This window comes from Amblyraja radiata, chromosome 10 (assembly GCF_010909765.2).
Source record: "Amblyraja radiata isolate CabotCenter1 chromosome 10, sAmbRad1.1.pri, whole genome shotgun sequence".
Taxonomy (NCBI): Eukaryota; Metazoa; Chordata; class Chondrichthyes; order Rajiformes; family Rajidae; genus Amblyraja; species Amblyraja radiata.
The window spans coordinates 63,319,705-63,345,787 of record NC_045965.1 but is presented as its reverse complement, the minus strand read 5'-3'; the positions used below and the strand labels follow the sequence as shown (position 1 = coordinate 63,345,787).

Sequence of the window (26,083 nt, the reverse complement as noted above, 5' to 3'; positions counted from 1 at the left end):
CCTTGCCGAGGGGGTCATTCTGTTTTTGCTCTCCACCACAGATGATGACGAGTGCCAGAATGCCACTCTGACCTGCGGGCAGAATGCGACCTGCACCAACACCTTCGGGAGTTACTACTGCACCTGCGTCCAGGGCTACCAGTCGTCGCATGGGAAGCAGGTGTTCACCCCCAACGACGGGACCACCTGCCATGGTAAGGACGGCTCGGGCTCCGCTTCTTTGGAGCAAGGAACTGCACATGGGACATGTTGGCCGGTGTGGGCAAGTTGGGCCGAAGGGCCTGTTTCAACGCTGGATCACTCTGTGACTCTATGCCTCTGAACAGCACGGAGACAGTGAGAGTGAAGGAAGTCTTGAAGAGAGCGGTCCCTGTTGAAGACTGGTTGGGGCAGGGAGGGGTAGATGTGACTGGTGGAGGGGTCCCATTGCAGTTGGCGAAACTGGATGCGAACATTAGCGAGATGAAAGGGGATGAGAGAGAATGTCTGTCATGTTCATCAGGTCATGTGATAGGAGCAGAATTAGGCCATTCAGCCCATCAATACTCTGCCACTAAATCATGGAGGAGAGATAGATCAGCCATAGAAACATAGAAACATAGAAAATAGGTGCAGGAGTAGGCTATTCGGCCCTTCGATGTAGGCTCAAAGGGCCGAATGGCCTACTCCTGCACCTATTTTCTATGTTTCTATGTTTCTATGTTTCTATGGCTGATCTATCTCTCCTTCTTAACCCCATTCTCCAGCCTTCTCCCCATAACCCCTGACACCCGTACTAATCAAGAATATATCTGTCAATGCCTTAAAAATATAATTGACGTGGCCTCCACAGCCGTCTGTGGCGAGCATCTCCTTCTTGGGGCGTATGGTGTGCACAGCCTAAAGTTGTAGGACAACTTGTTCTATTTGATCTAATTTGATTGTGCACGCCAGGTTGATTGCATTCATCGAAACAGGGCAGACAGGTTTAATAACTGCGAAAAAATTAATATTTACATTTTGGAAAAAAAACAGCAACCCCCACAATTAAAATGTGGATTACGGAAATGCATTTGGAAAAAATAAGATTTGTCTTAAGTGACAAACAAGAACTATTTTTTTTTTTTTTTAATATGGTCTCCGTTTATTGAATTTTTAAAAAAGTAAACTGGTTTAACACAAAATTAAAATCAAAACTAGAGTTTGGGGTTGGATGAACAACTATTCTCAATGTCTCCTGGTTCTTTCTCCTTAATCTTTATATTTGTAATCTCCTTTCTTTCTTTCTATTAGTTTATAGTTTATCTTATCTCTTTCTTTCTTTATTTCTTTACTTGAAAAAAAACTTTAAAAATCGAAGCTATGTAAGAACTCTGTAACCAATTTGGCGTTTATTACTATTTGTACATATGCTTTTAATAAAAATATTTTAATTAAAAAAAAAAAAAAAAAAATAGGGCGGACTATGTGAAGGTTGCAATCTCCCACCCCTCTGTGGCAAAGAATTCCACAGATTCACCACCCTCTGACTAAAGAAATTCCTCGCCATCTCCTTGCGAAAAGAACGTCCTTTAATTCTGAGGATGCGGCCTCTATTCCTGCACTCTCCCACTGGTGGAAACATCCTCCCCGCATCCACCTCTATATCTCTCCGGAATCTCTAAGCTAAACTAAGCTAGAAACTGAATTCTCTGTCTGCATATTGGTTCCATTTCCTACCTGAGTCACCGGCAGCACTAATGAAACAGAAATTATATTGTAGAAATCCGGGTGAATAAGATTGAATCCCATTGTGGTAGTTGGGGAATTAAAAATCAATAAAAATTAAACATTAGATAACCATAAAACCACAGGCAGTGCCGTTAAGACTCAGTCGGTTCACTAGCACTGGATCAGAAATCTGTCTCTGTCGACTCATAAAAAATATCTTTTAACTACCTGCCCAAATGGCCAGCAAATTACTCAGTCACAACAATAGGAGACACTATAATAAGTATAAAAGTATTAAACGTGACTAAATTATTCCTGACACAAAATGCTGGAAGTATCGAGTGGCTTACAGCGCTTACAGCGCCAGAGACCCGGGTTCAATCCCGACTACGGGCGCTGTCTGTACGGAGTTTGCACGTTCTCCCCGTGACCTGCGTGGGTTTTCTCCGAGATCTTCCGTTTCCTCCCACACTCCAAAGACGTGCAGGTTTGTAGGTTGATTGGCTTGGTAAATGTAAAATTTGTCCCTGGTGTGTGTAGGATAGTGTTGTTGTGCGGGGATCCCCGGTCGGTGTGGGCTCGGTGGGCCGAAGGGCCTTGATCCACGCTGTATCTCTAAACTAAAGTAAACTACACACACTCGGGACAATTTACATTTATACCAAGCCAATTAACCTACAAAACATTTGTGTTTAAGAAGGGACTGCAGAAGCTGGAAAATCGAAGGTACACAAAAATGCTGGAGAAACTCAGCGGGTGCAGCAGCATCTATGGAGCGAAGGAAATAGGCAACGTTTCAGGCCGTCTTCAGACTGATGGAACCTACAAAACATTTTGGAGTGTGGGAGGAAACTCCAAAGACGTACAAGTTTGCAGGTTAATTGGCTTGGTATGAAAAAAAAAAAGCAAATTCTCCCCGGTGTGTGTGGAATAATGTTAATGTGCGGGGATCGCTGGTCGGTGCGGACTCGATGGGCCGAAGGGCCTGTTTCCGCACTGTATCTCTAATCTAAACTAAATTAAAGTGTCCAGCTATTGAACTGGAGACTGCAGATTGCACGGTTGAATTCTGAAACAATTATCCTAATGGATCCTGGCATTGCCAATATTTCCACCAACGTTGTGTCATGGGAACTGTGTTAGCAAGTAAAAGATGTTCGCTGCCTCGAAGGGGACAGCGAGCAAACAAGATAAAACGAGAACTTAAACTTGCTTTAAAGAAAATATTCTCGATGGATGCAATGGCACAGTGCAAATATAAAAAGGCACATGAATGCCAACACACACAAGGGGCGGTGGGTGTATGGAACGAGCTGCCAGAGGAGGTGGTTGAGGCTGGGACTGTCCCAACATTTAAGAAACAGTTAGACAGGTACATGGATAGGGCAGGTTTGGAGGGATATGGGCCAAACACGGGCAGGTGGGACTAGTGTAGCTGGGACATGTTGGCCGGTGTGGGCAAGTTGGGCCTGTTTCCACGCTGTATCACTCCATGACTCTATATCTAACCTACAACCCCCTCTTCTCCCACCTTTTCCCTTTGCTATATTTCTCCCAACCCCCTCCCCTTCGGCCTTGGCTTGACAATTGCCACTTCTTCCATTTGTATCTCACAGATTTTGTCTTTTCATCTCCGGCTTTTGTCCAATTATCTACCTCTCAACCTTCCCTCACCTGTGTCCACCTATCACTCAGCAGGCTTTGTCCCATCCTCTCCTCTCTTCCAGCTTCCCGCCAATCCCACCCCACCATAATCGGTTATTCCTCGCACTAAAGGTTATTCACGTTATTCCCTTTATCATGTATCTGTACTCTGTGAATGGCTCGATTGTCATAAGGCCATAAAGAATAATTGTAGAATTAGGCCATTCGGCCCTTCAAGTTTACTCCGCCATTCAATCATGGCTGATCTATCTCTCCCTCCTAACCCCATTCCCCTGCCTTCTCCCCATAACCTCTGACATCTGTCTCTGCCTTAAAAATATCAACTAAATGGCCTGTCCCATTTGGGCGTCATTTGCGTGTATTTTACGCGGCATCATTTATGCGTCACGATGGTGTGTGGTGACGTAGGCAGTGTCGCGCGCGGAGCCCCAGGATTTTGTGATGTACAAAATCTTCACGCGCAAATGACGCCCAAGTGGAACAGGCCCTTGACTTGGCCACTGCAGCCTTCTGTGGCAAAGAATTCCACAGATTCACCACCCTCTGACAAAATACATTTTCTCCTCGTCTCCTTCCTAAAATAACGTCCTTTGATTTCTGAGACTATGATCTCTAGTTCTAGACTCTCCCACTAGTGGAAACATCCTCTCCACATCCACTCTATCGAAGCCTTTCACTATTCTGTATGTTTCAATGAGGTTCCCCCCTCAGTCTTCCAAATTGTAATCATGTCTTTCCGCTGACTGGTTAGCACGCAGCAAAAGCTTTACACTGTACAGGTGACATTAAATAAATAAAACAAACTAAACTAAACTGAAGAAGGGCCCCCTCCGGAATCGTTGCCTGTCCATGTTCTCCAGAGATGCTGCTTGACCCACTGAGCTGCTCCAGCCTCTTGCGTCTATCTTCAGTGTTCCTTTACTAATACTGAGAGTCACTATCGACACAGTGTTGCTGGGGTGGGAGATTGCAACCTTCACGTGGTCCGCCCTGTTTCGACGAATGCAATCAACCTGGCGTGCGCAATCAAATAAGGTCAAATAACATCAACTTTAAGGGGCCGTCTCACTGTGGCGACCTAATCTGCGAGTTCTGCCGAGCTTCCCCTCGACACATACTCGCAGCACGGTTGACACAAGGTCCTAGGAGGTCTTTGTAACTCTCCTTCATGCTCGAGAGTAGTCCCCGCGTAGTCGAGGCCTCAGCTAGGTCGCGCCGTATTTTTCACCATGCTGAAAAATGCCCGCGAGTAAAAAAAGGTCGCCATGGAAAAAAGCCATACGATTTTTACTCGTAGGTTTAGTCGAAGTAGGTCGTAGTAGGTCGGCATGTTAGTCGTAGGTAATCGAGGGTAGTCGAAGGTAGTTGTAGATAGTCTTCAAAATAATCGAAGGGAGGTTGAAGGAGATCGAAGGAGGTCGTCTTCACTCCCCACTATTCGGTGTACCAATTTTCCCGAAGTTAGTCGTAGCTAGTCTTCAACATAGTCGAAGGAGGTCGAAGGAGGTCTTCTACATGACACTTTTTCAAACTCTTCTAAACTCGCCAATTAGGTCGCCTGCAGTGGGACAGCCCCTTTAGGCTGTGCGCGCCTTACGCAAGAAGAAGGAAAAGAGTCTTGCTCCAATATATTAATGAAGCGGAAACTTTACAGGGTAAAAGTTCCAAGTCAGTAATAAAAATATATTAGATTATACGACAGGTAATTAATTTGCTATCAGTTGTCAAGATGTTGGCGCGGAGCCAGTGGAATGGCCTTGATGTCGGAGATAAAGAGATGGTTGATTATGAAATTAAACTGTACAAATGTTAGCCGGGTGTTTGATTATATTTATCTCCTGCTCCATTTACAGGGATCTCGGTGATGCCCTGCTACTTAATCAGCGACTGCCTGTCCAAGAGGATTAATGACACTTTGCAACAGGTAATATTGGTTGTGCAAGGAGACAAGAGATCAAGATCAAGAAACAAAGGGAGGAAAATATTCCTTCCTCTTTAGTTTCGTTTTTTTTTAGTTCAGTTTGGTTTATTGTCACGAGCACCGGCCGAGATACGTTGAAAAGCTTTTGTTGCGTGCTAACCAGTCAGCAGAAAGACAATACATGATTACAATTGTATAGATACGTGATAAGGGAATAACGTTTAGTACAAGGTAAAGCCAGCTAAGTCCGATCAAAGGATAGTCCAAGGGTCACCAATGAGGTAGATAGTAGTTCAGCGCTGGTCTATACCCCTTTGATGACTCTCAGACTATCCGTGATCGGACCTTGCTGGCTTTACTTTGCACTAAATGTTATTCCCTTATCATGTATCGATTGTAATCATGTATTGTCTTTCTGCTGGTGGTGGGATCCCACTGCAGTTGGTGAAAATGACAAGGGATCATGTGCTGGATGCAAACATTAGTGGGATGGAAGCGGATGAGAGAGAATCTCGTTCATGCTCATAAGTTCATAAGTTCCAGGAGCAGAAATAGGCCACTCGGCCCATCAAGTCTACTCCGCCATTCAATCATGGCTGATCAATCTCGCCCTCCTAACTGCATTCTCCTCCCTTTAGGGAGAAGGCAGGAACGGGGTACTGATTGTGGATGATCAGCCATGATCACATTGAATGACGGTACTGGCTCAAAGGGCTGAATGGCCTACTCCTGCACCAATTTCCTATTGTCTATTTGCCCAGCAACCCCTGACACCCGTACTACTCACTAATCAAGAATCTATCAGTCTCTGCCTTGAAAATATATCCATTAACTTGGCCTCCGCACCCTTCTGTGGCAATGAATCCCACAGATTCACCACCCTCTGGTGAAGAAATTCCTCCTCATCTCCTTCGTAAAGGAACGTCCTTGAATTCTGAGGCTGCGCCCTCTGGTCCTAGACTCTCCCGCTAGTGTGAACGTCCTCTCCGCATCCACTTCATGTCTCTGACTCCGTGCTGTTTTTTTTTTAATGTTATTTTGTAATCTGGTGGCTTTTGACAGCTGAGCAGCTTCAGTGAACCGCAGATGGCCCTGGAGGAGATGGCCAAGAACACCACGGGAGGTCTGACCGCCACCGATCTGCTTCTGTACGTCGAAGTCCTCTCCAAGTCTGCACCGTCACTTAGTGCAATCAACGAGAGCCTACCCAATCCAACCGCAGCTGCCAACGTCACCATCAACGTACGTTATTCCAAATGGACAATATTCTCCCGATGACAAAGGTAGACGCAAAGTGCTAGAGTAACTCAACGGGTCAGGCAGGGTCTCTCGAGGAAAAGGACGGGCAAAATTTCGTGCCGGGACCCTTCTTCTCTTCCAGATATCTCAGGGGTTTGATAGGCATCAGGTTGGATAAAGATGGATAACAGGATTGAAGAGTTGCAAAGGTAGACACAAAATGCTGGAGTTATTCAGTGGGCGACACAGCATCTCTGGAGTAAAGTAGACTCTATGGTCTAATTTGAAGAGTTGTGAATTGTGAAGCCAGAGGAAGGAATTTAGCTTAGTTTTGTTTAGTTTATTGTCACGTGTACCGAGGTACAGTTTGAAGCTTTTGTTGCGTGCTAACCAGTCAGCAGAAAGACAATACATGATTACAATCGAGCAACTTACAGTGTACAGATACATGATAAGGGGATAATGTTTAGTGCAATGTAAAGCCAGCAAAGTCCGATCAAGGATAGTCCGATGGTCACCAATGAGGTAGATAGTAGTTCAGGACTGCTCTCTGGTTGTTGGTAGGATGGTTCAGTTGCCTGATAACAGTTGGGAAGAAACTGTCCCTGAATCTGGAGGTCTTGGGGGAGTGGAGGGGAGAAATCATGTACTCTAGAGATGTTGCCTGACTCGCTGAGTTACTCCAGCACTTTGTGTCTTTTTTCGAGATACAAGGAACTGCTGGAATCTTGCATTGAATAAAAAGTGCTGGAGCCAGACAAGAGTGTTTAGAATTCCATCTTTTTAGTTTAGTTTAGATTAGTTTAGTCTAGTCTGGTTTAGTCTGGTTTAGTTTAGTTTAGTTTAGTTTAGTTTAGTTTAGTTTAGTTTAGTTTAGTTTAGTTTAGTTTAGTTTAGTTTAGTTTAGTTTAGTTTAGTTTAGTTTAGTTTAGAGACCTCAAGAGTTTTTTTTGTAAACCAGCACTTGGATAGGTTGGGTGAGTGGGCAAATGTTTGGCAGATGCAGTATAATGTGGATAAATGTGAGGTTATCCATTTTGGTGGCAAAAACAGGAAAGCAGACTATTATCTAAATGGTGGCCGACTAGGAAAAGGGGAGATGCAGCGAGACCTGGGTGTCATGGTACACCAGTCATTGAAAGTGGGCATGCAGGTGCAGCAGGCAGTGAAGAAAGCGAATGGTATGTTAGCTTTCATAGCAAAAGGATTTGAGTATAGGAGCAGGGAGGTTCTACTGCAGTTGTACAGGGTCTTGGTGAGACCACACCTGGAGTATTGCGTACAGTTTTGGTCTCCAAATCTGAGGAAGGACATTATTGCCATAGAGGGAGTGCAGAGAAGGTTCACCAGACTGATTCCTGGGATGTCAGGACTGTCTAATGAAGAAAGACTGGATAGACTTGGTTTATACTCTCTAGAATTTAGGAGATTGAGAGGGGATCTTATAGAAACTTACAAAATTCTTAAAGGGTTGGACAGGCTAGATGCAGGAAGATTGCTCCCGATGTTGGGGAAGTCCAGGACAAGGGGTCACAGCTTAAGGATAAGGGGGAAATCCTTTAAAACCGAGATGAGAAGAACTTTTTTCACACAGAGAGTGGTGAATCTCTGGAACTCCCTGCCACAGAGGGTAGTCGAGGCCAGTTCATTGGCTATATTTAAGAGGGAGTTAGATGTGGCCCTTGTGGCTAAGGGGATCAGAGGGTATGGAGAGAAGGCAGGTACGGGATACTGAGTTGGATGATCAGCCATGATCATATTGAATGGCGGTGCAGGCTCGAAGGGCCGAATGGCCTACTCCTGCACCTAATTTCTATGTTTCTATATGCAGATCCTCATGAATACAGAATTTTTAATACGTTATGTTCAGGAAGGAACTGCAGATGCTGCTTTAAAACAAAGATAGACACAAATTGCTGGAGTAACTCAGTGGGACAGGCAACATCTCTGGAGAGAAGGAATGGGTGACATTTCTGGTCGAGACCCTTCTTCAGACTAAGAGGCAGGGTAGAGGGAGACATAGAGATATGGAAGGCTATGGTGTGTGTAAAGGAGTGAAAATGAGAGATCAAAGGGGACGTGGATTAAGGAAAATGTAGAGTGGATCATTGTCGACTGAGGGGAAAGTGACAACGAGGCGAATAGTAGGCAATATTTAATCATAAAAATTATATTACATAAAAATTTAATTATAAAAATAGCAGTCAGGGGATATGGGGAGAAGGCAGGAACAGGGTACTGATTGGGGATGATCAGCCATGATCACAGTGAATGGCGGTGCTGGCTCGAAGGGCCAAATGGCCTATTCCTGCACCTATTGTCTATTGTCTATTGTCTAATCAGGAGGACATTGAAACTAGTAGGAGAAGGAGGATGGGGGAGGTATGGAGAGAGAGGGAAAGCAAGGGCTACTTGAAGTTAGAGAAGTCAATGTTCATACCACTGGGCTGTAAGCTGCCAAAGCGAAATATGAGGTGCTGTTCCTCCATTTTGAGCTGGGCCTCACTCTGACAGTGGAGGAGGCCCAGGACAGAAAGGTCAGTGTGGGAATGGGATAACATGCTATGTTCTGTGTTGAAAGTCCAACTCATTTTTCCCCACACGAACGTTCTAGGCCATTGTGAAAACAGTGAACAATCTTTTAAAGCCGAGCGAGATGGTGGTGTGGAGTGAAATCGCGGAGGACGAGAGGAGGAGAAGTGCCACAAAGTTGCTGCACATGATGGAGACATCAGCCATCAGCATCTCCCAACATTTGAGGAGAACCACGGAGCTGGAGTTCAAAGAGACTGACGTTGGTGAGTTCTGTGTCTTAGTTTCGATACACAGCGCGAAAACAGGCCCTTCGGCCCACCTAGTCCAGCAGTCCCCGCAAACTGAGACACTATCCTGCACCCACACACACTAGGGTCAATTTTACATTTGTACCAAGCCAATTAACCTACAAACCTGTACGTCTTTGGAGTGTGGGAGGAAACCGAAGATCTCGGAGAAAACCCACGCAGGTCACGGGGAGAACGTACAAACCCCGTGCAGACAGCGCCCATGGTCGGGATCGAACCCGGGTCCGCAGTGCCGCAAGCGCTGTAAGGCAGCAACTCTACCGCTGCGCCACCGTGACTGCCCTGAAACTAGTTTTAGTTTTAGCGACACAGCGTGGAAACAGGCCATTTGTCCCACCAAGACCGGGCCGACCAACGATCACCCTGCACACTAGTTCTACGTTATGGACCTGTCCCACTTACGCGACTTTTCGGCGACTGCCGGCACCCGTCATAGTTCGTTGCAGGCCGCCAAAAATTACAACGTTGAAAATCAATTCACAACGGCCAATAAACCCACCAACCCAATAGACACTAGGCAATAGGTGCAGGAGTAGGCCGTTCGGCCCTTCGAGCCAGCACCGCCATTCAATGTAACCATGGATGATCATCCACAATCAGTACCCCGTTCCTGCCTTCTCCCCGTATCTTCTGACTCCGTTATCTTTAAGAGCCCTATCTAGCTCTCTCTTGAAAGTATCTAGAGAACCGGCCTCCACTGCTCTCTGAGGCAGAGAATTCCACACTCACAACTCTCTGTGAGAAAAAATATTTCCTCGTCTCCGTTCTAAATTACTTACCCCTTATTCTTAAACTGTGGCCCCCGGTTCTGGACTCCCCCAACATCTGGATCATGTTTCCTGCTTCTAGCATGTGCAAACCCTTAATAATCTTATATGTTTCAATAAGATACCCTCTCACCTTTCTAAATTCCAGAGTGTACAAGCCCAGCCGCTCCATTCTCTCAGCATTTGACAATCCCGCCATCCCAGGAATTAACTTCGTGAACCTACGCGGCACTCCCTCAATAGCAAAAATGTCCTTCCTCTAATTTGGAGACCAAAAACGGCACACAATACTCCAGGTGTGGTCTCACTAGGGCCCTGTACAACTGCAGAAGGACCTCTTTGCTCCTATACTCAACTCCTCTTGTTATGAAGGCCAACATGCCACAGAGTCATCAAGGTACATAGCACAGAAACAAACCATTCTCCCAACATCTCCATGCAAGCAGGAGGGACTAGTGAAGATGAGGCATGTTGGTCGGTGTGGGCAAGTTGGGCCATAGGTCTTGTTTCCACATTGTATCACTCTGTGACTCTATGAACGGGTGATTGATGATCGACGTGGACTCGATAGGCCGAAGGGCCTTTTCCATGCAGTATCCTTGAATAGAAACATAGAAATTAGGTGCAGGAGTAGGCCATTCGGCCCTTCGAGCCTGCACCGCCATTCAATATGATCATGGCTGATCATCCAACTCAGTATCCCATACCTGCCTTCTCTCCATACCCTCTGATCCCCTTAGCCACAAGGGCCACATCTAACTCCCTCTTAAATATAGCCAATGAACTGGCCTCGACTACCCTCTGTGGCAGAGAGTTCCAGAGATTCACCACTCTCTGTGTGAAAAAAGTTCTTCTCATCTCGGTTTTAAAGGATTTCCCCCTTATCCTTAAGCTGTGACCTCTTGTCCTGGACTTCCCCAACATCGGGAGCAATCTTCCTGCATCTAGCCTGTCCAACCCCTTAAGAATTTTGTAAGTTTCTATAAGATCCCCTCTCAATCTCCTAAATTCTAGAGAGTATAAACCAAGTCTATCCAGTCTTTCTTCATAAGACAGTCCTGACATCCCAGGAATCAGTCTGGTGAACCTTCTCTGCACTCCCTCTATGGCAATAATGTCCTTCCTCAGATTTGGAGACCAAAACTGTACGCAATACTCCAGGTGTGGTCTCACCAAGACCCTGTACAACTGCAGTAGAACCTCCCTGCTCCTATACTCAAATCCTTTTGCTATGAAAGCTAACATACCATTTGCTTTCTTCACTGCCTGCTGCACCTGCATGCCCACTTTCAATGACTGGTGTACCATGACACCCAGGTCTCGCTGCATCTCCCCTTTTCCTAGTCGGACACCATCGATCAGGCGCAGCGGTAGAGTTGCTGACTGACAATGCTCACAGCTCCGGAGACCCGGGTTCGATCCCGACTGCCAACAGTACGCAGTTCGTACGTTCTCCCCGTGACCCGCGTGGGTTTTTCTCCGAGAACTTCGGTTTTCTCCCACACTCCAAAGACATGCAGGTTTGTAGGTTAATTGGCTTGGTGTAAAAATGTAAAAATTGCCCTTACTGTAGGACAGTGTTAACGTGTGGGGATCGCTGGTCGGTGCGGACTCGGTGGGCCGAAGGGCCTGTTTGCCGCGCTGTATCTCTAAACTAAACGAATCAATTCAATCCATCAGTGGTTACACCTACTAAAGTTACAACACTCGAAAGAATAGAAACATAGAAACATAGAAAATAGATGCAGGAGTAGGCCATTCGGCCCTTCGAGCCTGCACCGCCATTCAATATGATCATGGCTGATCATCCAACTCAGTATCCTGTACCTGCCTTCTCTCCATACCCCCTGATCCCCTTTAGCCACAATGGCCACATCTAACTCCCTCTTAAATATAGCAAATGAACTGTCCGCAACTACCTTCTGTGGCAGAGAATTCAACAGATTCACCACTCTCTGTGTGAAAAATATTTTTCTCATCTCGGTCCTAAAGGATTTCCCCCCCTTATCCTTACACTGTGACCCCCTTGTCCTGGACTTCCCCAACATCGGGAACAATCTTCCTGCATCTCGTCTGTCCAACCCTCTAAGAATTTTGTTAGTTTTGTAACTTGAATGCTTCAAGTTAGCTGATATATATTTTATTTTAAGGCTGTCACTCCCAGCAGGTCTACGCCAGTATGGGGACTTGATACAGCACAGCAATTTTTTTTGTTTTTGTTTCGACAATGGGAAGATTTCATTCATTCGGCATCTTTTGGCAATTTAAGATATTCCCGGAACTGTTTTGCTGCCAGCAAGGTATTTTTATGGGGGACAAAGTAAGAACAATGACAGCAAGCGCAGGAGAAGCAAGCGGATGATGAGCAAGTGCATCTGTTTTTATCGCGATATTGGTTGGGAGGTAAACATTGCCCTGTACTGCTGTAGGTCTATATGTGGGTGGCACGGTGGCACAGCTGGTAGTGCCCCTCCCTCACAGCACCAGAGACCCAGCTTCAGTCCTGACTCAGATGCTGCCCTTGTGGAGTTTTCACTTCCTGCCTGTGACACTGTGTGTTTCCTCTCTCGTCCCAAAGATGTGCGGGTTTGAGTATAGGAGCAAAGAGGTCCTACTGCAGTTGTACAGGGCCCTTGTGAGACCATACCTGGAAAAATGTGTGCAGTTTTGGTCCCCTAATTTGAGGAAGGACATTCCTGCTATTGAGGGAGTGCAGCGTAGGTTTACAAGGTTAATTCACGGGGTGGTGGGACTGTCATATGCTGAGAGAATGGAGCGGCTGGGCTTATACACTCTGGAGTTTAGAAGGATGAGAGGGAATCTTATTCAAATAAGATTATTTAGGGTTTGGACACGCTAGAGGCAGGAAACATGTTCCCGATGTTGGGGGAGTCCAGAACCAGGGGCCACAGTTCAAGAATAAGGGGTAAGCCATTTAGAACGGAGACGAGGAAACACTTTTTCTCACAGAGAGTTGTGAGTCTGTGGAATTCTCTGCCTCAGAGGGCGGTGGAGGCCGGTTCTCTGGATACTTTCAAGAGAGAGCTAGATAGGGCTCTTAAAGATAACGGAGTCAGGGGATATGGGGAGAGGGCAGGAACGGGGTACTGATTGGGGATGATTACTGTGATGGAAGGCGAAAAAAAGTTCAATCTCTTCTCTTCTTTGTTCTTCCGCGTTCGGAGGCCTCAGGCCTTCCGCTGACGGGACGATCTTGGCTCCCGTAGCCGTCTGTCAGGCCCTCCTGTGGTCAGGGCGATCAAGCTCCTGCATCGGGGGGGGGGATGTCAGATCCCCCGCGCCGGGCAATCAAACCCCTGGTTGGGGCTGGTCGAACCTTCCTGACCACAGGTGCTGTCTGTACGGAGTTTGTAAGTTCTCCCCGTGACCTGCGTGGGTTTTCCTCGGGTCCTCCGGTTTCTTCCCGCACTCCAAAGACGTGCAGGTTTGCAGGTTTATTGGCTTCTGTAAATTGTCCCAAGCGCGTGGGATAGACCTAGTGTACGGGGGTGATGGTTGGACGGTGGGCGGAAAGGGCCTGTTTGTTTCCACGCTGCAAACTCAACCGGACTAAAAGCCCTGTCCCACGGTACAAGTTCATTCCAAGAGCTCTCCCGAGTTTGCCCTGATTCGAACTCGGAGATTTACGGTAATGGCCGCTCGTCGGTACTCGGGGCTCTCGTGGACATTTTTCATCGTGTTGAAAAATCTTCACGAGTCTTCCCGTGCTTACCTGCCGTTAACGGGTCTTCCCGAGTACCTGCCGTTAGCACTACGAGCCGCTGAGAGACGTCCCCGAGCTCCGACGTACCCGCTACGTTCATTCTCCGTGCTTGCCACGAGTTTGATTTTTTTTTAAACTCGGGAGAGCTCTTGGAATTAACTCGCACCGTGGGACAGGGCTTTAAATCTGAACAAAATCCTTCCATCTGTCTGTCCCTCTGCCTCATCAAGCAGGTTCTCCAAACCTGGATCGTAGACAAAACTCTGCAATCGAGTGGCTGCTGGCAGCATTTTGACTGACAATATTTCTGCAACAGTGGGACATTTCAGTTTGCAAATGATTAAAATAAAAATATTTCCAAGGGGATAAAAATGCCATTGATACACAGAAAAAATGGAAATGTAGGTCTGTGGGCGGACACGTACTACGCTTTTAAAAGCAAATAGTTTGAATCAATTCGAGAGAGAAACGGATCATATAATTTCCAAGCACTGTAAATAAACCCCCATGGCAGCTGATTTGCAGAGGTAATAACTGGAAATCAGATGCTAAAGCAAATAACGGAGGATACAAAATATGTAGGAAGGAACTGCAGATGCTGGTTTATACCAACGACAGACTCAAACTTAGGCAGCTCCTGTAAACAGGGTGGTAAAAATGAACAGCGAACTGCAGCAAGAAATGAGAACCATCACAATTTATAGTCATAGAGTCATACAGCACAGAAACAGGCCCTTCGGCCCAACCTGTCCATGCCGACCAAGATGCCACATCGACGCTAGTCCCACCTGCCCTATGCCCTTTGCCGTATCCATTTAAATTTCACTACAGCGCGGAAACAGGCCTTCCGGCCCACCGAGTCCGCACTGGCCAGCGATCACCCCGCATACTAACGCTATCCTAAACACTGGAGACAATTGACAATTTTACCGAAGCCAATTAACCTACAAACCTGTACGGCTTTGGAGTGTGGGAGGAAACCGGAGCCGCACAGTGGCGCAGCGGTAGAATTGCTGCCTTAGAGGCAATAGACAATAGACAATAGGTGCAGGAGTAGGCCATTCGACCCTTCGAGCCAGCACCGCCATTCAATGTGATCATGACTGATCATCCCCAATCAGTGCCCCGTTCCTGCCTTCTCCCCATATTCCCTGACTCCACTATCTTTAAGAGCCCTATGTAGCTCTCTCTTGAAAGCATCCAGAGAACCAGCCTCCACCGCCCTCTGAGGCAGAGAATTCCACAGACTCACAACTCTCTGTGTGAAAAAGTGTTTCCTCGTCTCCGTTCTAAATGGCTTACCCCTTATACTTAAAGGGCAGGAACGGGGTACTGATTGTGGACGATCAGCCATGATCACATTGAATGGCGGTGTTGGCTCGAAGGGCCGAATGGCCTACTCCTGCACCTATTGTCTATTATCTATTGTCTATTGTCTATTATCTAGTTCTATCCTGGCAATAGAACCAGACACGATTCAAATCTGATTAACCTACAAACCTGCAAGTCTTTGTAGTGTAGAAGGAAACCGGAGCAGCTGGAATAAACCCGCGCAGGTCATGGGGAGAATGTGCAAACTCCGTACAGACAGCACCCGTGGTCAGGATCGAACCGGGGTCCCTGGCGCTGCGCCACCGTGCCGTCCCTAGTTGACGGTATTCCACCGACCGCCTTGACTAACGGCTCAACTGTTGGGAAATGCAAAACATGCAGAACTATCAATCTTAGTTCTTTAAATTCTGCATCATTCTCCACGCGCAGCGCGGCCTGTGAATATTTACTGGGTCCTGTTATATTTGTGCTGATGGGTGTGGGATGTGTGTGTGTGTTTATATTTAGAAGTGTCTACACAGGCTGAGCTTTACTGATTCATGACTTATTAATAACATGTTTTCCTGATTCCCCAGCCCTCAAACTGTACACTTTTGATCTAAGTCAAGATGAGCAACTTCAAACTCAAGCGAATTTGGAGCATAATCATATACGCATTTCCCAACGGAAGGCAGATAGATCCGTCTCTAATGGTAAGTAGGTTTAGGTATAGCCTTATTATCGTCCCCTGTATCAAGAAGAAGAATGAAAGGCCCAGATAGTTCACCAATGAGGTAGATAGTAGTTCAGGACCGCTCTCTGTTTGTGGCCGATGCTTCCGTTGCCTGATAACAGCTGGGAAGAAACTGTTCCTGAATCTGGAGGTGTGCATTTTCACACTTCTGTGCCTTTTGCCCGATGGGAGAGGGTGTGGCCAGGGTGAGACTGGTCCTTGATTGTGCTGCTGGCCTTGCCGAGGCAGCGTGAGGTGTAGATGGAGTCAATGGAAGGGAGGTTGGTTTGTGTGACGGTCTGGGCTGCGTCCAGAATTCGCTGCAATTTCTTGCGGGTCTTGGACGGAGCTGTTCCCAAACCGTGCTGCGATGCATCACGATAAAATGCTTTAGACGGCGCATCTGTAGATGTTGGTGAGAGTTGTTGGGGACACGTCGAATGTCCCAAGCCTTCGTAGCAAGTAGAGGCGTGGGTGTGTTTTCACAGTTGGGTGGGAGGGGGGGGGATGAAATGAGAATGAATTTGTGTCTTGTTTGTCGGAGCTACCCACTGAAAATGTTTCTGTGTGTCATTAGGGACTGTTGCAATCATTTTCCTTCAGTACGATAGTATTGGCTCGCTGCTGGATGCCTCCAACAGCTCGCGGGAGAGGGAGGTGAACGGGACAGCGGCTCGGAAGGAATACGCCTTGAACTCGCCCATCGTTGCCGTGGCGATCAGAGCAAACCCTCCAACCCTCTACCGCATGGACCACATCACATTCACACTGAGGCATTTGGAGGTCAGTGGCTTTATAATGTAATGGAGAGGATGCCAGTTCAACGTGGAACATAGAGCAGAACACAATGCAGCATAGGAACAGACGCATTAGTTTAGTTTAGTTAAGTTAAGGTTAGAGATACAGTGCGGTAACAGGCCCTTCGGCCCACCGAGTCCTCGCTGACCAGCGATCCCCGCACACTAACACTATCCTCCACTAGGGACAATTTACATTTATACCAAGCCAGTTAATCTACAAACCTCATAGACTCAAAATGCTGGAGTAACTCAGCGGGTGAGGCAGCATCTATGGGGACTTGAGGAACTTGAGAATTAAGGGACAGAAGTTTAGGGGTAACATTAGGGGTAACTTCTTTACTCAGAGAGTGGTAGCTGTGTGGAATGTGAAGTGGTGGAGGCAGGTTCGATTTTATCATTTAAAAATAAATTGGATAGGTATATGGACGGGAAAGGAATGGAGGGTTATGGTCTGAGTGCAGGTAGATGGGAGTAGGGGAAAATAAGTGTTCAGCACGGACTTGAAGGGTCGAGATGGCCTGTTTTCCGTGCTGTAATTGTTATATGGTTACATGGTTATATGAATGGGTGACGTTTCGGGTCGAGACCCTTCTTCAGACTGATGGTGGACAAAAATGCTGGAGTAACTCAGCGGGTGAGGCAGCATCTATGGAGAGAAGGAATGGGTGACGTTTCGGGTCGAGACCCTTCTTCAGACTGATGTCGGTGGGGTGGGGCGGGATAAAGAAAGAAAGTAGGCGGAGACAGTAGGACTAGTAGGAGATGTAGGAAGGGGGAGGGGAAGGAGGGAGAAAGCAAGGGCTATCGGAAATTGGAGAAATCAATGGGGTGTGAACCACCCTAGCGAAATATGAGGTGCTGTTCTTCCAATTTGCGCTGGGCCTCACTGTACATCTTTAGAGTGTGGGAGGAAACGGAAGATCTCGGAGAAAACCCACGCAAGTCACGGGGAGAACAGACAAACTGCGTGCAGAAAGCGCCCGCAGTCAGGATCGAACCCGGGTCTCTGGCGCTGTAAGCGTTGTAAGGCAGCAACTCTACCGCTGCGCCACATTGCCACCCGTTTATTGTTTACCGTCACGTGTATCGAGGTACAGTGGAAAGCTTTTGTTGCGCGCTAACCAGTCTGCGGAAAGAGAGAAACATGATTACAATCGAGCCGTCCACAGTGCACAGATAGGCTGTTGAAATAAAGATGAAAAAGAATGGAGCGATTGTAATGAATGATAGCAGATCCACGACGGGGATCAGCGGGCAAAGGTCATAAGAAATAGGAGTAGAATTAGGCCATTTGACCCATCAAGTCTACTCCACCATTCAATCATGGCTGATCTATCTCTCCTTCCTAACCCCATTCTCCTGCCTTCTCCCCATAACCTCTGACACCTGCACTAATCAAGAATTTATCTATCTCTGTCTTAAAAATATCCATTGACTTGGCCTCCACAGCCCTCTATGGCAAAGAATTCCACAGATTCACCACTCAATGAATAACAAAATTCCTCCTCATCTTCCTGAAGAACGTCCATTAATTCTGAGGCTGTGACCTCTGGTCCTAGACTCTCCCACTAGTGGAAACATCCTCTCCACATCCACTCTATCCAAGCCTTTTACTATTCTGTAAGTTTCAATGAGGTCCCCCCTCATTCTTCTAAACTCCAGTGAGCACAGGCCCAGTGCCAGCAAATGCCTATCAGTGGTTAACCCACTCACTCCTGGTCTCCATGGCAACAGCGCCATCTTGGATCTTGACCGTCACCGCCAAATCTAATGTCCTCCTTGATCTTTGCTTTCTGTACAAAATCTGATGGAATACAGTCTGAGTAAACCACCCAGCTAAAAAATATTTGATGGACTATCGGTGGCGCAGCGGTAGAGTTGCTGCCTCACAGCGCCAGAGACCCGGGTTCGATCCTGACCACGGGTGCTGTCTGTACGGAGTTTGTACGTTGTCCCCGTGACCTGTGTGGGTTTTCTCCAGTTTCCTCCCACACTCCAAAGACGTGCAGGTTTGTCGGTTAATTGGCTTGGTATAATTGTTAAAATTGGCCGTAGTGTGTTTAGGGCAGTGTTAATGTGCAGGGATCACTGGTCGGCACGGACTCAGGGGGCCGAAGGGCCTGTTTCCATGCTGGATCTCTAATACTAAAACTAAACATAGAACAGAATAGTGCAGCATAGGAACAGATGTGTGTGTTTAAGGTTATTATTGTTGTGTGTACCGAGATGCAGTGGATAGCATTGTTGTCTTGTGTACCGAGGTACAGTGAATAGCATTGTTGTTTTTTGTACCAAGGTACAGTGAATAGCATTGTTGTTGTGTGTATCGAGGTACAGTGAATAGCATTGTTGTCTTGTGTGCCGCGGTACAATGAATAGCATTGCTTCACATGCAATCCAAACAAACCAGATAATACTACAGGTGCTCCACTCATTTTCCATCACCCTTGATTCCAGAGCCATTCTGGTTTGTCACGTGGGACAGGCAACAACTGGAGAGAAAGAACGGGTGACGTTTCGGGTCGACACCCCTTTACGTCACCCATTCCTTCTCTCCGGAGATGCTGCCCATCCCCGTTGAGCTAGTCCAGCTTTCTGCGTCCAACTTCGGTGTAAACCAGCACCTCTGCGGTTCCTTCCTCCACACTGGATCATCACGTTCGTATGGGCAGGAACCTCGTGGGTTTCCTCCGGGTGCTCCGGTTTCCTCCCACATCCCGAAGACGTGCAGGTTTGCAGGTGTTTTGGCTGCTGTGAATTGCCCCCTAGTGTGTAGGGAGGGGATGTGAAAGTGGGAATAACGTCGAACTGGAGTGAACGGGTGATCAATGGTCGGCGGGGACTCAGTTGGCCAGTGTAATTGCCCGTAACAGAGGCACAAAGGGTTGAGCGCTGGGCATTTCACAGGTTAAGGATCACGGTACCCAGGAGATGGGAAACTTGTCAGCATTCTTTCACCGAGCTGAGGTATCAGTCTAAAGAAGGGTCCCGACCCAGAACGTCACCTGTCCATGTCCTCCAGAGATGCTGCCTGACCCGCTGAGTTGCCCAGAGTAGGAGAATCGACATCCAGGGGAGATAGCTTTTTGGTGAGGGGGGGGGGGAACCTGAAGAGTAACATTGTTTTTTACACATAGCGTGGTGGGTGTCTGGAACGAGCTGCCAGAGGAGGCAATTGAGGCAGGAACCGTATTAAAGTTGAAAAAACATTTAGACAGGTACATGGATAGGACAGGTGTGGAGGGATATGGGCCAAACGTGGGCAGGTGGGACTAGTATAGATGGGACATGTTGGGCTGAAGGGCTTGTTTCCATGCTGTAAGACCCTATGGTTCTTGTCTTCTTGGGGTTATGGGACGAAGGCAGGAGAATGGTGTTGAGAGGGAGAGATAGATGGCCCATGATTGAATAGCGGAGTAGACAATAGACAATAGGTGCAGGAGTAGGCCCTTTGGCCCAAGCACCACCAGCACCACCAGCACCACCATTCACTGTGATCATGGCTGATCATCCATCAACAATGGATGTTGAATGTTGCCTGGGTTTCAGCAACTAAGTTACAGAGAAAGGTTGAACAAGTTAGGTCTTTATTCTCTGGAGCGCAGAAGGTTAAGGGGGGACTTGATAGTGGTCTTTAAAATGATGAGAGGGATAGACAGAGTTGACGTGGATAAGCTTTTCTCATTGAGAGTAGGGAAGATTCAAACAAGAGGGCATGACTTCAGAATTAAGGGACAGAAGTTTAGGGGTAACATGAGGGGGAACTTCTTTACTCAGAGAGTGGTAGCTGTGTGGAATGAGCTTCCAGTGAAAGCGGTGGAGGCAGGTTCGATTTTATCGTTTAAAAATAAATTGGATAGGGATATGGATGGGAAAGGAATGGAGGGTTATGGTCTGAGTGCAGGTAGATGGGACTAGGGGAAAATAATTGTTCGGCACGGACTTGTAGGGCCGAGATGGCCTGTTTCCGTGCTGTAATTGTTATATAGTTATGGTTAACAATCAGTACCCCGTTCCTGCCTTCTCCCCATATCCCCTGACTCCGCTATCTTTAAGAGCTCTATCCAACTCTTTCTTGAAGGCATCCAGAGAATTGGCCTCCACTGCCTTCTGAGGCAGTAGACTTGCTGAGCTATGACTCCAGAACTTGTGTGTCCTTTACGAGATTGATCCCTGGGATGGCGGGACTGTCATATGAGGAAAGATTGAAAAGACTAGGCTTGTATTCACTGGAGTTTAGAAGGATGAGGGGGATTCTTATAGAAACATATAAAATTATAAAAGGACTGGACAAGCTGGATGCAGGAAAAATGTTCCCAATGTTGGGCAAGTCTATAACCAGGGGCCACAGTTTTAGAATAAAGGGGAGGTCATTTAAGACTGAGTTGAGAGAAAACATTTTCACCCAGAGAGTTGTGAATTTGTGGAATGCCCTGCCACAGAGGGCAGTGGAGGCCAAGTCACTGGATGGATTTAAAAGGGAGTTAGATAGAGCTTTAGGGGCTAGTGGAGTCAAGGGATAGGGGGAGAAGGCAGGCACGGGTTATTGATTGGGGACGATCAGCCATGATCACAGTGAATGTCGGTGCTGGCTCGAAGGGCCGAATGGCCTCCTCCTGCACCTAGTGTCTATGTTTCTATGTCACTGAGTGACATTCTGTCTCTTTTCATTCCTTCTCTCCACCCTAGCCTGTGAAGAAGGAGGAATCTGTCTGTGTGTTTTGGAATTACTCAGCTCTCAGCATGGAAGGGGAGTGGGACACTGGAGGTTGCGAGAGACTCCATTACAATGCCACGCACACCTCCTGCCGTTGCAACCATCTGACCAACTTTGCGGTCTTGATGTCCTCTACCCCGATGAAAGTAAGTGTCGGTGAAGCGGTGAACATCATCACGGGCGGTTAAAACGCACACGCTATCCATTGAGCCTGGATAGAGTGGGTGTGGAGCGGATGACACTCGCATGGGCCGCGGAACCGGGGGGGGGGGGGCGGGGGGGGGCTGCACCCCCTCCATTTTTTTGGCCGGACATGCTTCATAACCCGAAATTATCCGGCCCGCAGGCGTATTTTGCTCTTCTTCTGAGAACCTCCGACATCCAGAATCTCAGAACGAGCGCACGGTGAAACCACGAGCAGCCGCGGCGGAAACCGACTGCCCCCCCCCCCCCCACAACACTCCCTTCCCCCCCCCTCCGCTCAACGGCCGCACAATCACAGTCGAGATATGGGGCAGTGAACGACGCGCTGTGATTAGCCGCCGAGCGGAAGGAAGGGAGGGTGGGCCCCGAGAGGGAGGGAGAGAGCGAGAGAGAGTGGGGGATGGGGGATATATGGGGGAACTCCTCCTCCATATTACAGCCAACTTTACGACCATCTGACAGATCTATACACCATCATTCCTGTTGCTACTCTCCAGAAGTATTTTTTATTTCACAAACTACACGTATACAATACCAGTAACGTTATCATCGACTGCACCAAGCGTGTCATTACATCCACCTCCAATGCCAACATTTGACAGGTTGGAAGACTGGGACCACCCCTTCCATCCAGCTGAAACACCCTGTCTCAGGCACTTAGTGTTCCCTCCATGATATTTCTCAAAGGCACTACTTAAATTCTCGCCCATTGCCAATCTCTTGGTCATTTCATGTTATTTGGCTCGACATTGACGTGTCGACACTTACATCAATAGACAATAGACAATAGACAATAGGTGCATAAGGTCTGAAGAAGGTGTTTCGGCCCGAAACGTTGCCTATTTCCTTCGCTCCATAAATGCTGCTGCGCCCGCTGAGTTTCTCCAGCACTTTTGTCTACCGACAGACAATAGGTGCAGGAGTAGGCCATTCGGCCCGTCGAGCCAGCACCGTCATTTAATATGATCATTTATATATGATGCACCATTCCAAAGTTCACGGTCACAAGTTATAGGAGTATTAGGCCATTCGGCCCATCGAGTCTACTCCGCCATTCAATCATGGCTTATAGACAATAGACAATAGACAATAGGTGCAGGAGTAGGCCATTCGGCCGCTCGAGCCAGCACCGCCATTCAGCGTGATCATGGCTCCAAACAGTACCCCGTTCCTGCCTTCTCCCCATATCCCCTGACTCCGCTATCTTTAAGAGCCCTATCTAGCATGTCCAATCCTTTGGGAGGATCTACAGTGTCGGAGACCTTATGGGGAAGGGTCCCGGCCGCTAACATCCTCTGCCCATTCCCCTCCACAGATGCTGCCTGACCCATTAAGTTCCTCCGACAATGCTTTTTCCCCAAAGCACTTAGTACATGGATGGGAGAGGAACAAGGATGCACCATCCATTGCTCCGTCATGGATAGCATATAGACAATAGGTGCTGGAGTAGCCCATTCGGCCCATCGAGCCAGCACCGCCATTCAATGGGATCATGGCTGATCATCCACAATCAGTACCCCATTCCTGCCTTCTCCCCATATCCCCTGACTCCGCTATCTTTAAGAGCCCCATCTAGCTCTCTCTTGAATCTACAGTTCCTTCTTAAACAAATTAAACTAACTGCTTGCAATGGCCCTAAATCACAGGCTACTTCCAATAGACAATAGACAATAGACAATAGGTGCAGGAGTAGGCCATTTGGCCCTTCGAGCCAGCACCGCCATTTACTGTGATCATGGCTGATCATCCCCAATCAGTACCCCGTTCCTGCCTTCTCCCCATATCCCCTGACTCCCCTATCTTTAAGAGCTCTATCTAACTCTCTCTTGAAACTATCCAGAAAATTGGCCTCCACAGGCAGAGAATTCCACAGATTCACAACTCTCTGCATGAAAAAGTGTTTCCTCGTCTCAGTTCTAAATGGCTTACCCCTTATTCTTAAACTATGGCCCCTGGTTCTGGACTCCCCCAACATCTGGAAGATGTTTCCTGCCTCTAATAATCTTATATGTTTCAGTAAGATGCCCTCTTATCCTTCTAAACTCCAGAGTATACAAGCCCAGCCAATCCATTTTCTCAGCGTATGACGGTCCCGCCATCCTGGGAATTAACCTTGTGAACCTACGCTGATAGGAGATAATGGGTGGGAAAGGGTTAGAGGGATAGCTTAAATGGGGCATCTTGGTCAGCATGGGTGAGTTGGGCCAAAGGGCCTGTTTCCTGTGCTGCCTGACTCTGTACGATCCAAATGCTGGTAGATGGGGCACCTTGGTCAGCATGGGCGGGTTGGACTGAAGGATCTGTTTCTGTGCTGTATGACTCCTTGCGATCCAAATGCTGGAATACCTTAGATGGGGCATCTTGGTCAGCGTGGACAAGTTGGGCCGAAGGGCTTGTTTCCGTGTTGAATGACTCTACAATTCTATATGATCTAATTGCTGGTAAATGGGACTAGCGTAGATGGGAGCACCTTAGTCGGCATGGATGTGATGGGCCGAAGGGCCTCTTTCCCTGCTGCGTGATCCTATGACCAAGCCGTAGCTGTTTGTCTCATCTGTGCATGTCACAACACTGCAAGTACAGCTCTTGTCACTTAATCCCTTGCAGGATGTTCTACATAATAATATCCTGACTCGGATCAGCCAGCTGGGAATCATCGTGTCCTTGATCTGCTTGTCAATGTGCATCTTTACTTTCTGCTTCTTCAGCGAGATTCAAAGCACCAGAACAACCATTCACAAGAATCTCTGCTTCAGCCTCTTTATAGCGGAGCTGTTGTTCCTTACTGGGATTAACGTGAACACTAACAAGGTAAGCTGTGTACGTTCACACCGACTCCGCCCTCACCCGCAACGCGCCGTGGGTCGGCACGGTGGTGCAGCGGTAGAGTTGCTGCCTCACAGCGCCAGAGACCCACCCGGGTCCTTTGATCCTGACCACAGGCGCTGTCTGTACAGAGTTTGTAGTTCTCCCAGTGACGGTGTGGGTTTTCTCCGGGTGCTCCGGTTTCCTCCCACACTCCAAAGACGTGCAGGTTTGTAGGTTAATTGGCTTCTGTAAATTGTCCCTTGTGTGTGGCATAGAACTAGTGCATGGTCGGCACGGATTCGGTGGGCCGAAGGGCCTGTTTCCACACTGTATGTCGAGAGTGCAGATGAAATGGCTTCTGTAAATTGTCCCGTGCCCAGGATAGACTCAGTGGGCCGAAGGGCCTGGAACCATGCTATATCTCTAAATTAAACCAAAAGATTATCGACCAGAAACACTAACCCTAAGTCTCTCTCCACTCTGCCCAGCTGAGTGCTTCCAATATTCACTATTTTTAGTTTAGTTTAGTTTAGTTTAGTTTAGTTTAGAGATACAGCACGGAAACAGGCCCGTCGGCCCACCGAGTTCACACCGACCAGCGATCCCCGCACATAACACTATCCTACACACACATGAGGGACAATTTACAATTTTACCAAGCCTGGACGTTTTTGGAGTGTGGGAGGAAACCGAAGATCTCGGAGAGTAGCCACATGGAGTTGGACTGGCTAGATGCTGGAGGATTGTTCCCGATGTTGGGGAAGTCCAGAACAAGGGGTCACAGTTTAAGGATAAGGGGGAAATCTTTTAGGACCGAGATGAGGAAAACTTTTTTCACACAGAGAGTGGTGAATCTCTGGAATTCTTTGCCACAGAAGGTAGTTGAGGCCAGTTCATTGGCTATATTTAAGAGGGAGTTAGATGTGGCCCTTGTGGCTAAAGGGATCAGAGGGTATGGAGAGAAGGCAGGTACAGGATACTGAGTTGGATGATCAGCCATGATCATATTGAATGGCGGTGCAGGCTCGAAGGGCCGAATGGCCTACTCCTGCACCTATTTTCTATGTTTCTATGGTGATGGGGAGAATGTACCAACTCCGTTCAGACGGCACCCGTAGTCAGGATCAAATCCGGGTCTATTATTTTCGACTTCTAGCCACTCCTGGTGTTTGGGTTTTGTGGAGGATGTGATTATTATCTTTAAAATCCAATGTTTTGTCTATTCTCTGCACCACCCCTACCCTGTTCCCAATCACCCATCCCATCTATCCCATATCACCCATGCCAATCCCCCATCCCATCCCATCTATCCCATATCACCCATGCCAATCCCCCATCCTATCCCATCTATCCCATATCACCCATGCCAACCACCCATCCCATCCCATCTATCCCATACCACCCATGCCAATCCCCCATCCCATCCCATCTATCCCATATCACCCATGCCAATCCCCCATCCTATCCCATCTATCCCATACCACCCATGCCAATTCCCCATCCCATCCCATCTATCCCATACCACCCATGCCAATCCCCCATCCTATCCCCTCTATCCCATACCACCCATGCCAACCACCCATCCCATCCCATCTATCCCATACCACCCATGCCAACCCCCCATCCTATCCCATCTATCCCATACCACCCATGCCAACCCCC

At 47.7% G+C, this 26,083-nt stretch overlaps 1 protein-coding gene across 1 annotated transcript in view; it reads left to right on the top strand.

Moving 5' to 3' along the window:
• Positions 1–26,083, top strand: part of adgrl4 (adhesion G protein-coupled receptor L4) — a 91,549-nt gene that overhangs the window by 30,656 nt on the left and 34,810 nt on the right. Inside the window, exons 3-10 of the mRNA XM_033029071.1 lie at positions 42–194; positions 5,208–5,278; positions 6,338–6,517; positions 9,129–9,312; positions 15,756–15,872; positions 16,470–16,675; positions 21,382–21,555; positions 24,221–24,424. Coding sequence (XP_032884962.1) covers positions 42–194; positions 5,208–5,278; positions 6,338–6,517; positions 9,129–9,312; positions 15,756–15,872; positions 16,470–16,675; positions 21,382–21,555; positions 24,221–24,424 — 1,289 coding nt within the window. The remainder of the gene's footprint in view (positions 1–41; positions 195–5,207; positions 5,279–6,337; positions 6,518–9,128; positions 9,313–15,755; positions 15,873–16,469; positions 16,676–21,381; positions 21,556–24,220; positions 24,425–26,083) is intronic.